The sequence below is a fragment of the Lipotes vexillifer genome, unplaced genomic scaffold, assembly GCF_000442215.2.
Source record: "Lipotes vexillifer unplaced genomic scaffold, Lipotes_vexillifer_v1.1 scaffold1180, whole genome shotgun sequence".
NCBI classification, from domain to species: domain Eukaryota; kingdom Metazoa; phylum Chordata; class Mammalia; order Artiodactyla; family Lipotidae; genus Lipotes; species Lipotes vexillifer.
Genome location: NW_006771828.1, coordinates 846889 through 859239, shown reverse-complemented (window position 1 = coordinate 859239; position 12351 = coordinate 846889). Strand labels below are relative to the sequence as shown.

The 12351-nt window shown below is 40.3% G+C and overlaps 1 protein-coding gene across 2 annotated transcripts in view; it reads left to right on the top strand.

The window, feature by feature from the left end:
- The window catches only part of COL9A1 (collagen type IX alpha 1 chain), an 85518-nt gene that overhangs the window by 11027 nt on the left and 62140 nt on the right, over positions 1-12351 (top strand). The window contains exons 6-7 of one of the 2 annotated variants that reach the window (XM_007447202.1): positions 11273-11356; positions 12064-12084. In XM_007447202.1, coding sequence (XP_007447264.1) covers positions 11273-11356; positions 12064-12084 — 105 coding nt within the window. Of the gene's footprint in view, positions 1-11272; positions 11357-11890; positions 12002-12063; positions 12085-12351 lie in introns of those variants that run through there. The other variant, XM_007447203.1, reaches the window with a different exon arrangement.

Sequence of the window (12351 nt, the reverse complement as noted above, 5' to 3'; positions counted from 1 at the left end):
AATAAAATAAATTTTTTTAAAAGAAGGGAAACTGTGCAGTATAAAACATGTCCTCAGACATTGGTCCTACTTGTTATTCATTTAGTGAGCTTTTGTTTTTGTTTTTTATTTACTCTTTGGCTGCACCGCAGGGCATGCGGGATCTTAGTTCCCCAGCCAGGGATCAAACCCATGCCCCCTGCATTGGGAGGGCAGAATCTTAACCACCAGACCACCAGGGAAGTCCCTAGTGAGCTTTCAGTTTTTGCCTCTATACTGGGTGTACAGAATTAAACAAGTCACAGGTCTTGTTCTCCCAGTTCCTGGGAGGGTGAGTGGTTGAGATAGGTAAACGATGACAATATAACACGATAAGGACCAGGAAAGTGGAGGGAGGCACAGGGAAAAGGCGCTTCACTCAGATGGGGGCAGGGAAGCATGGGAGTGAAGTCCAAGGAGGTTTCCTGTGGGAGGTGGCCTTTGAGAGGAATCCTAGGGGGAGAGGACAGTTACCCAGGAGAAGATGAAGTCCAGTGTTCTAGGAAAAGGAACTCTCGTGGGAATTCCCATGTCTGTGAATTCTTCCCTTTTCTAGCTTTATTAGTTTTCCGACACTGCTCTTTACTTTTCTAGACTAAGAATAGTCAAGTACTCGTACAAGTCCCCAGACAAACCCAAATGCCCATGAATTGTCCCTGCGCCCTTGTTTTTATTTTGTGGTCTATGATCTCACGTTGGCTGAAATCTCAAGTTGCCATCAATCACTGAAGTGAATGTCTCTTGGAAGACTTACAGAATGGTGAACAGGGGAATCTGTGTATTCTGAGTGGTAGAAGACGTATACTGATAGGGCACTTTTCTCTTGATTTGGAGACAGCAAGTATTCAGTATTCCTTGTGAGAAATTTTAGATTACAATGAAATGTGCTGCTAGCATGAAAGCAACAAGTAACAGTGTATTTTTCTATTTTTCTTCATGAAATCAGATTCATTCTAATCTTTGACACTCCACATTAATTAAATACTTTTTTCAGGATCAGCACTTGCTTTTCTTTAGTAAAGCAAACGCCCCTTTTAAAGGTATTAACAGATGTCAAAAGGTAACCCTAGGAACTGCATAATAAAAATGCAGTGGAAAACAACATTTGATGGGGCGCTAACACTAAGAGACTCATTTATATTGTGCTTGTTTGTGACTTCTCCCGATCTAGCCCATCTTTTGTCTCGTTCCCTTTTCTAAATTGGAAAAGGAAACCAATTTCAAGAGGTTTACATAAGACTTGCAGAACAGCTGCTCCCGTGCTGTACAACTCAAACAGCTTCGCATCATTCGTGGTTATTTAGTGGGCTCAGAGTATTTATATTTTCCCCAAAGTACTGCTATAATACATAGTTTGACTTCAAAGCAATAAATTCCATATTTTCTATATGCCTTTGTGCCCGTATTTTAGGCTGGTGCCATTTATTCCACAGCAAAGCTCAGTTTCTTGGCAGTATACCGTAAAAAGGTTATTTTATGGCAGGTTCTTTATTGTTTGTTGGCAACGTGGTTACCCAGGAGAGTTATTTGGTACAGCTCTATTAGAAAACAAAGTTAGGCTTTCTACCTTTTCAGAGATGTACATTAGGTGTTTGGGCTTGTTTGAGGGAGGATGAAAGCATATATGGCTTTACAAATACATGATTCAAACCCTTTATCTTTTTTTTTTACATTTGAATTTTATTTTATTTTTTTATACAGCAGGTTCTTATTAGTTATCCATTTTATATGTGTTAGTGTATACATGTCAATCCCAATCTCCAAATTCATCCCACCACCACCACTCCTGCTTTCCCCCCTTGGTGTCCATGTGTTTGTTCTCTACATCTGTGTCTCTATTTCTGCCTTGCAAACTGGTTCATCTGTACCATTTTTCTAGATTCCACATATATGTGTTAATATACAATATTTATTTTTCTCTTTCTGACTTACTTCACTCTGCATGACAGTCTCTAGGTCCATCCATGTCTCTACAAATGACCCAATTTTGCTCCTCTTTATGGCTGAGTAATATTCCCTTGTATATAGATACCACATCTTTTTTATCCATTTGTCTGTCGATTAGCATTTAGGTTGCTTCCATGTCCTGGCTATTGTAAACAGTGCTGCAATGAACATTAGGGTGCACGTGTCTTTTTGAATAATGGTTTTCTCTGGGTATATGCCAAATAGTGGGATTGCTGGGTCATACAGTAATTCTATTTTTAGTTTTTTAAGGAACCTCCATACTGTTCTCCACAGTGGCTGTATCAATTTACATTCCCACCAACAGTGCAAGAGGAAAACTCTTTATCTTTTTACCTATGCATATTCTGAATAAACCAAGGCAGAACATGATTAATCAGACAGATATAGTGCTTTTAAAAATTATATTTCAACTGTGTTGCTCTATGTTATTTTTGTTAAACTCAGAGAAAATGTGAGAGCAAATATTATAGAAAGAACCAGCAAAACCCAGGATGGAGAAGCTATGTCTTTCTCTCTATCCCACAGAATTAAGTCATACTAACTCCCCGGTGTACAAAGAAAGTTTCATGAATGATAACATGGGAGAGATAAATTATGAGGTCGTGATTAATATTATTTCTGGTATTTGAGAAATATTATAGGAAAGTTATGTTTTCAGTGATTTAAGAAATGCATATTTACTGTGCAAAATATCTAAACTATTGTTTGCTTATTACGTTGCTTTTGACAAGTGCTTTTTACAAATACTCTTTCACTTGGAAGTATTAAATAAATATGAAAGAAATGGTAGTGTTATCTGTACATAGCCTTAGGAAATACTTTTTATAACACTTTGGTGTGATTTGATCAGGTTATTTTTGAACGTTGACTGTTAGTCTTTCAGAGATAAAACCCAGCTTGCTACATCCACTGGATCTTGCACTAGGTGGCAATAAAACAAGAAGAGCAGAGAAAATAGAGCTGCTATCACAGGAGGAGCCATGATGGGGGAAGGTGCTAAGGACAACCAGAGTGAAAACTAAATGACGGCCAAACTTGCTTTTAATGGAAAATAGAAAGTACGACAACTTTTATTGGCTTCAGCTGTGCCCAGACTGTTGCAATGAAAAAAAAAAATCATTGTTATTAGTATTCTATTTTTCCTAAAATGTATACAGACTAAGATCATAAAGAATCTTTGTTATGTAGACTGGGTGACTAGAAAGCAAGAGGTTCATTCAACGGCATTTTTCCTTCTCTTCACGTTAATTTCTCTATGGTTAGTTTCTTTGGTTACAACATGGTGTCCATAGAATCATGGGCTTTCAGAGCTATAGGAAACTAAGTCTATGTAGTTCCAACCTCTCAGTTTATACATGAAGAAATTAAAACCCAGACAGGGGAAGGGGCTTGCCCTGAGTTGTAATCAAACAAGAAGGCAAATACTATCAATACTTTCTTCATTATATTTCTTATCCATTTCTATGTGTTCATTTATTAACACTCAGTAACTATTTACTAAACATCTGCTAAGTTATAGAAATTAAAGCTGCAATGGGGCTTACATTCCTTCTAGGGAGAGGCGATGAACACAGATGAGTAAATGAATAGGTTTATAGTATGCCAGGTGGTCATAACTGCTGTAGAGAAAACAGAAGACAATTGGAGTGCCTGGAGAGAGAGCCTCCTTGAGAAAAAAAAACAAAACAAAACATGAAGGAGTTGGGGGAATTAGCACGTATATACTGTCTGGGGGAGGAGGATTCCACAAAGAGGGAGTGAGTTAAAGGGGCTGTGTTAGTGTTGTTGGCTGTCTTTGAGGAAAGCATGGAGACCAGTGTAGCTGGGATGAGACGGAGAGAAGCAGGCTCTGAGGCTGGAGAGGGACCATGATGTGAAGGTGAGAGACACTGTCAGCACCCTGGCTTTCCTGCCATGTGTGAGATAGAAAGCTATCAGATAGTTGGGCTAGATAAACAACATGTTCTCTTCTTTTTAAAGCATCTCTTTGGCTGAGTTTTGACAGTATATTGGAGGGGGAGATAAGGACAGAGCATTTAGGAGCATCTTAAGAGGAGACCTTTTTTTTTTTTTGAAGTATAGTTGATTTGCAATATTACATTAGTTTCAGGTGTACAGCGTAATGATGATTCAGTCTTTTTTCAGATTATATTCCATTATAGGTTATTGTAAGATATTGGGTATAGTTCCCTGTGCTATACAGTAAATCCTTGTTGCTTATCTATTTTATGTATAGTAGTTTGTATCTGTTAATCCCATACTCCTAATTTGTGCCTCCTTTCCTCCTTCTCCCCTTTGGTAATCATAAGTTTGTTTTCTATGTCTTTGAGTCTGTTTCTGTTTTGTATATAGCTTCATTTGAATTATTTTTTAGATTCCATATAAGAGTTATGTCATATAATATATATTTGTCTGTCTCTTGTCTGGCTAACTTCAGTTAGTATAACAATCTCTAGGTCCATCCATGTTGCTGCAAATGGCAAAATTTCATTTTTTTAAAGACTGAGTGATAGTCCATTGTATATATGTACCATATCTTCTTTGTCTAGTCATCTGTTGATGGACATTTAGGTTGCTTCCATGTCTTGGCTATTGTAAATAGTGCTGCTAGGAACATTGAGGTGCATGTGTTTTTTCAAATTAGGGTTTTCATTTTTTTCTGGATATATACCCAGGAGTGGGATTGCTGGATCATATGGTAGGTTTCATTTTTTATTTATTTATTTTTAAATTTATTTTTAATTTTTGTTTTTTAAAGGAACCTCCATACTGTTTTCCTTAGTGGCTGCATCAGTTTACATTCCCACCAACAGTGTAGGAGGGTTCCCTTTTCTCCACACCCTCTCCAGCATGTATTACTTGTAGACTTTTTGATGGTAGCCATTCTGATCAGTGTGAGGTGACACCTCATTGTAGTTTTGATTTGCATTTCCTCTAATAATTAGTGATATTGAGCTTCTTTTCACGTGCTCATTGGCCATCTGTATGTCTTCTTTGGAAAAATGCCTATTTAGGTCTTCTGCCCATTTTTCAATTGCATTGTTTGTTTTTCCATACTGTATTGAGTTATATGAACTGTTTGTATATTTTGGATATCAATCCCTTGTCAGTTGCATTCTTTGACAATGTTCTTTCCCATTCTGTAGGTTGTCTTTTCATTTTGTTGATGGTTTCCTTTGCTGTGCAAAAGGTTTTAAGTTTGATTAGGTCCCATTTGTTTATTTTTGCTTTTATTTCTTTTGCCTTGGGAGACTGTTCTAAGAAAATACTGTTATGATTTATGTCAAAGAATGTTTTGCTTATGTTCTCTTCTAGGAGCTTCATGGTATCATGCCTTATGTTTAGGTTTTTAAGCCATTCTGAGTCTAGTTTTGTGTATGGTGTGAGGGTGTGTTCTAATTTCACTGATTTATGTATAGCTGTCCAGCTTACCCAGCACCACTTGTTGAAGAGACTGTCTTTTCTCCACTGTATATTCTTACTTTCCTTGACATAGATTAATTGACCATTAATTGGTTTATTTCCGGGTTCTCTATTCCGTTCCATTGATCTATGTGTCTGTTTTTGTGCTGATACTGTACGACACTGTTTGGATTACTGTAGCTTTGTAGTATAGTCTGAAGTCTGGAAGGGTTATATCTCCAACTTTGTTCTTTTTTCTCAAGACTGACTTGGCAATTCTGTGTGTTTTATGGTTCCATATAAATTTTAGGATTATTTGTTTTAGTGCTGTGAAAAATGTGATGGGTATTTTGATAAGGATTGCATTAAATATGTAGATTGCTTTGGGTATTATGGTCATCTTAACAATATTAATTCTCCCAATCCAAGAGCATGGGATGTCTTTCCATTTCTTTGTATCATCTGCAATTTCCTTCATCACTGTTTTATAGTTTTCAGAGTATAGATCTTTCACCTTCTTGGTTAAGTTAATTCTTAGGTATTTTATTCTTTTGATGCAATTTTAAACAGGATTTTCTGGTATTTCATTATTAGTGTAAAGAAACACAACAGATTTCTGTATATTAATCTTGTATCCTGCTACATTGCTGAATTCATTTATTAGTTCTAATAGTTTTGTGTAGAGACTTTATGGTTCTCTATACAGAGTATCATATCCTCTGCAAATAGTGACAGTTTTACCTCTTCCCTTCCAAATTAGATATGCTTTATTTCTTTTTCTTGTTTGATTGCTGTGGCTAGGACTTACAATACTGTGTTGAATAAAAGTGGTGAGAGTGGACGTCCTTGTCTTGCTCCTGAATTTAGCAGGAAGGCTTTCAGCTTTTCACTGTTGAGTATTATGTTGGCTGTGGTTTGTCATAAATGGCCTTTATTATGTTGAGATATGTTCCCTCTATACCCAGCTTGGTGAGCATTTTTATCATGAATAGATGCCGAATTTTGTCAAATGCTTTTTCTGCATCTGTTGAGATAATCGTGTGATTTTTTTCTTTTCTTTTGTGGTACGCGGGCCTCTCACTGTTGTGGCCTCTCCCGTTGCGGAGACAGGCTCCGGACGTGCAGGCTCAGCGGCCATGGCTCACGGGCCCAGCCGCTCCGCGGCATGTGGGATCTTCCCAGACCAGGGCATGAACCCGTGTCCCCTGCATCGGCAGGCGGACTCTCAGCCACTGCACCACCAGGGAAGCCCTGATCGTGTGATTTTTATCCTTTGTTTTCTTAATGTAGTGTATCACATTGATTGATTTGTGTATGTTGAACCATCCTTGTGGCACTGGAATGACTCCAGCTTGATCATGGTGTCTGATTCTTTTTACGTATTATTGGATTTGGTTTGTTAATATTTTGTTGAGGATTTTTGCATCTATATTCATCTAAGATATTGGCCTGTAATTTTCTTTTTTCGTAGTGTCTTTGTCTGTTTTGGTATCAGGGTGATGGTGGCCTCATAGAATGAATTTGGGAGTGTTCCCTCTTCTTCAATTTTTGGGAATAGTTTGAGAAGATAGGTATAAGTTCTTCTTTGTATGTTTGGTAGAATTCCCCAGTGAAGACATCTGGTCCTGGACTTTTGTTTGTAAGGATTTTTTAAAAAATTACAGATTCTATTTCACTTCTAGTGATCGGTTTGTTCAAATTATCTGTTTCTTCTTGACCCGGTGTTGTCAGTCTGTATGTTTCTGGAAACTTGTTCATTTATTCTAGGTTCAATTTGTTGGTGTTATTGTCACCTCCTCTCTTCAGAACTCTATCCTTCAACCTCCCCATCTCTGCTTATGAAAACCTTAAATGCCTTCAGGTTCCTCCTTACGTATTCCATGTTATATGATCCCCTTGTTGATGACCTTAGCCAGAAATATATCTTTGTCATCTCAACTGCTGTCATATTTATTTTCAAAAACATTTTTCAGCTTAGATACTGTCCTATACACTAAACATTTTTGTGTCTTCCATACTATCTTTCTTGAAGCACATGAATGTGCTATATAAAGATATGCTGACTTAAAAAATGAGTAAATAACTAGTTGCCAGTCTGCTAACTCCAAGTCCAGTGCTTTCCCCTTTCACCATTCTGCCTCTGCCTTTGGTGTGATTTGGATGAGTGTTGCCCACTCATATTTAACCACATTCTTAGCACTAAGTCTGGAACTGCATGGCCTAGTCTACACAAAGTTAGGGGAATTTCTGACTTTGTCACAGCTCACAGCCTTCTGCTCAGCAACCAGGAAGCTTCACCTAGAGGAGGTCCCTTATAATGGTAGAAAACAACATATCATCATCAACTGAAAAGAAGCATGAGATCTGTGAATTCAAGTATTTCTTTAAATCTTTGTTGCTACTGACTAGACAAAAAGCTTAATGAATCATCTCTCCTATTAAAGAATTTATCTTTGAAGGGCTAGTTTTTAGGCAATGTGTATAAAATGTAATCGTAATTCAGTTTGCAAAAAATTAAGCCTTGTGCCATTCTCCTTAATATGGAGTCAAGTTCCATAGTTTGTCATTAAAATTCTCTCTCGGAGGAAAAGGTAGTTGTCTGCTACTAGGTTTTGTTTAGTTCTTCTGAATGGCTTAAGTACCTTATTAATATTTGTCAATAACCTAGCAAAGTAAGTAGAAATCTCTAGCCCTATTAAAAGAGTAGAGAGTTGGGGCCAGAATTCCTTGGTTTAATGTGTTGTCAGCTGGACCCTACTCTAGCTTAGGGGATAGAATTATATCTCAGAGTCCTATTGAAAAGAATTGGATAATGATGAATCTAGGCAGATGTAAGACACATTACACTCACACAACTCAGTTTGCCTTGAAACAATGCAGAGGTATTTTACGTTGAGAGACATGGATTGCCCTAGGGCCTTTTATGTTCTGCTTAACAGATTAAAAAAAACCTTTTTACTTTTTATTTCTCTACTTGTATTTTTTTTTCATGTCACATACTATAAGCCCATTATGGGGAGGAGAATATCTGGTTCCCGTAGAATATTTCCTCAGTGCTTGGCTTAAATTGGGACTTGAAAAATGTTTGCTGATGGACTAAATTAAAACATTTTGTCCATGGGTATTCAAAGTGAAGAATGATTCCAGGTATGAAAATGAGAGATGTGTGGAAATCAGCATTTTAGATGTATAATGAGAGTGACTTTTACCAGGGAACTCTGCCAGTCTTCCTTCAAAATAATTAGCATGCAAATTGGAATTCATATTGTATGCCCCCAAACGGTTGTTGTGTAGATGATTATTAGTGCATAGGTGGTGTTTATGTGGAAGCACAGATGTGTTCAGAAATCTCTGATCTGGGTGACACTCTGTCACAACCCAGCCTGTATTCACAGGTGAATTCCATTCCATTCCCCCTTATCCTGCGCCACAACTGCATCGCACATACTTACACAGGTGTACCCATTTATCCAGACAGAATTACATTTTTGAGAAAATAGCTTAATGAATTACTTTGCATTTGCAATAAGTAACTTTAATGAACTATCTAAACAAAGGATATAGGTTTCCTGGTTAGCCATATAATTAAAATTTCTCAAGGAGATTAAGGTATGAATTATTTTTGAGAATCAGAGAATCACCCACATACAATGCATGCCTAGTTTGATACCAATTCACAAAGGGCTTAGTGAATAATATTGTATGAGTGGTGTTTTTTATTTTGAGAGTCAGGGAGGGGGAGGCACCTTTTCTTATTCTGGTAAAACTTTTATCTGGTCATTGAGGAAAAAAAATCACATTTCCTATGTGATATTTTGTCATACGCATGATTATGTAACTGCATATAGAAACGGCTGCCAGTTTTGGGAGGAACAGTAGAAATTTTCCTCTGGATCTGTTTCTATCACAAGCATGCAAGTAGGGTAAGTTTTGAATTTTTATGAAAATTTATTAGTCTAGTTCTGAAGTTTTCTAGTACATGTAGGAAGTAAGTTTACGCAGTTTTAATTTCTAGGTCTGTCTTCTTTTCTATTCATCTTTAATACAAATGTTCCATCACCACACCCATGGGTTACCTGCTTAGAAAATCATGATTCATTCTGGAGAGATGTTGCATTCTCCAAGGAGGCTGACCGGGATAGCAGAGAAAGTCCTTATTTTAGAGTCAGGAACATTTGGAATGCCAGCTCTGACGTTTACTAGCTGTGTGACCTGGCAAATGATTTAACCCCTCTGAGCCCCTTTACCCATGTGTGACTGGCCTCCAAGAGCTGTTGGGGGCATGCTGGGTACTTAGTATGAAAAACAAAGTGTTTGATTAAAGTGATTTCCTTAGCTGCAAGCTATTGTGTGGTTTGGAAAGCAGTTCTTTTGTATGATGTCAATATGCAATTGTTAAATAATTCACACCAAGAAAACACAGATCAGCATAGTTTTCATACAATTTGTAGATAACTTTCCATCCTAAAATATGTCTTGATTTAGCTGCTCACTTTCTCTTCATCTCACTTAATTCGTTTTTCCAGTGTCCACATTTTCTGGAGAAAAGGCATAGTAGGGTTGAGGGAAACAAGAAAAATGGAGGAAGAGGAGAATTCCAGGGCATGTGAGAAGGGGCACCAATGCAGGAATGTCAAAGCTTGATGTCTTATTTTCACGCCTTTATAAAATTGTGGTTAACTTTCCTGTGGGGAGAAGGAAAGGACTTCACCTTTCATTCCTTCCAACTCTGACCTTCCATCCAGTAACTTCAACTCTGGATGCTTCTGTAACAATGGGAAAAATGTGTCTAACTTGATTCTAGATCCAGTAGATGGAGTCATTTTGGCAGGAGGGATGGAGTGCAAATCACCATTGGATGAAAGAAAAGAGATTACCTTACATTAAGTTACTTTATATTTAGATGACATTATGTTTAGATTTGGGAACTGGACATGTGCAGAATGTCAGGAGAATCAACTGACCAAGAAACATGGATCCAAATAGAAATGCCTGACAAGGAAATTCCTCATTGAAGGGGGGCCAGAGTGGCATGTGGTGGCAGACTTCCTGTGGGGTACATCTTTTTTTTTTTTTTTTTTTTACCTTCTCGCCTGAGGCTTTCAGATTCAGACCTGGCCACTCTTCCTTTGTTCCGTTTCTCTCTTGTTCTTCTTTCTCCCTTAACACCTGCTAAAAGTTAAGAAGTTGTCAAGACACACCTGACTTTCAATTGTCTAGGAATTTTATATCTCTTCAACCAATGAATTAGTTAAACTGAAATATTTTTTTATTATCTCGTTTTTTCCTGAGTCCTAAATTTCTCTCATTCCCTCCACTTCCAGACCTTCCTATTTCCATTTTAAGCTGTGACACTCCGTGACAAATGTCTAGCACTCATATTCTCCCAGGACCCAATTTTCCTTTCTCTACTTTATTCCTGGTGCCGCCTCTGTTTCTAATCTTTTCCCGTGTGAAGTGTCAGTGCATATGTCCTCTGGGATCCCATCCAGACTCTGACATTTATTGGCTTGTGCCTAGGACAGTTTCCTGTTCTCTCTGAGACTCATTTTAACAGAATCTGCCTCTTGAACGTTGTGGTGAGGACAGAAATAGAAAGTCAGTGCCAGTGGTGGGTTTCCTGCCTTAGGGCTGTGCTGGAGCAATGCAGAGCTAAAGTCATCTACATCCAATGATAGGAGAAAAGTGGGAAGGGTTTGCAGCCCGTTTCCATTGGAAAAATGGTATTCAGGAACAAAAGTCCTGGTCCGCTGAGATCAACCAATTCAAGTTGGTGACCAGACACTTAACGATTGGACCACACTTACAAACTCATCTCCTTTTTAAAAGACCTGCTTCTGTGCCCCAAAAAGACCTCAACTGACTGGCTGCTGTCTTTCCCCAGTTTGAACTTCAATGGATGCTGATTCATTGTGACCCACTGCGACCCAGGAGAGAAACTTGCCAGGAGCTGCCAACCAGGGTAACAGTGAGTCCCTGGACCACCTGCAAAGACCACTTCCACCCAGCGTAGCTCTCGCCACCGCCTCAAAATCTCCCTCTCCCCCCTCTCTTTCTCTAAAGAATCCAGGCTTTGCAGCACAGACCAGATAGACTGTAAGGAAGCACCGGTCCCACCCACAGCTGGGCGGGTAGAAACCACCTTGGGGCGGGGGTGTCTGTTTCTACCTTGGGCGGCTTACGACCCTCCCTCCTCCCCTCGCAAACATCTCCGCAAGAACACTGCCGGTCGCAGCCCTCAGTGGCACGCAGGCCATCGTCTTGGCTCCTAGGACGGCAGGATGCTGCCCTGGGGCGGGAGGGGCGCGGGCAGAACCGGCCTGAGCGGCCGCGGGGAAGGGGTTAAAAGGGACTGTTGTCATTCTATCCGTCCTCCCGGCCCCGCAAGCTCTCCTCCAATCCCCAGGACCCTCTCAGGGGCCGCTCAAAAACAGGAGGAACTTAGGCCTCTCTGTCTGGGGGCGCTCTTTGTGGGGACAAGCGCCACTGTGCGCGTGTGGAGGGCGGGCCCGGGGATTAGCGGCGCGCGGCAGGGATGGCCTGGTCGGCGCGGGACCGCGGGGCCCTCGGGCTGGGACTGCTGCTGTCGGGGCTCTGCCTGTGTGCGGCTCAAGTAAGTTGCGCGCGGGTTTAGGGGGACGCCTTCCCACTGTCTCCCCATCTTTTCTTCTCCAGCCCAGCGAGACCACCGACCTGGTAAGCCAGGGGGCGCAGCCGTCGGGGGAGCCTCAGGGAAGGTGCCGAGCATCCCGTGGGCTGCCGGGCCCCGCGCATCCTGCGGCGAGCACGGTGGGAGGCGGGGGCCCTAGGTGACCCCTACGGTCCTGGAAAGGGCGCCCCCTCGCCCACCGGGCCCCCACACTGCAGGATCAGGCGGTGGAGGCCGGCGGAGGCTGGAGGCCAGGGTTTAATTTTCAGCCTGACTGCTCCTCGCCCCTTACCTCCCCCTTCCCCCTCCCCTCC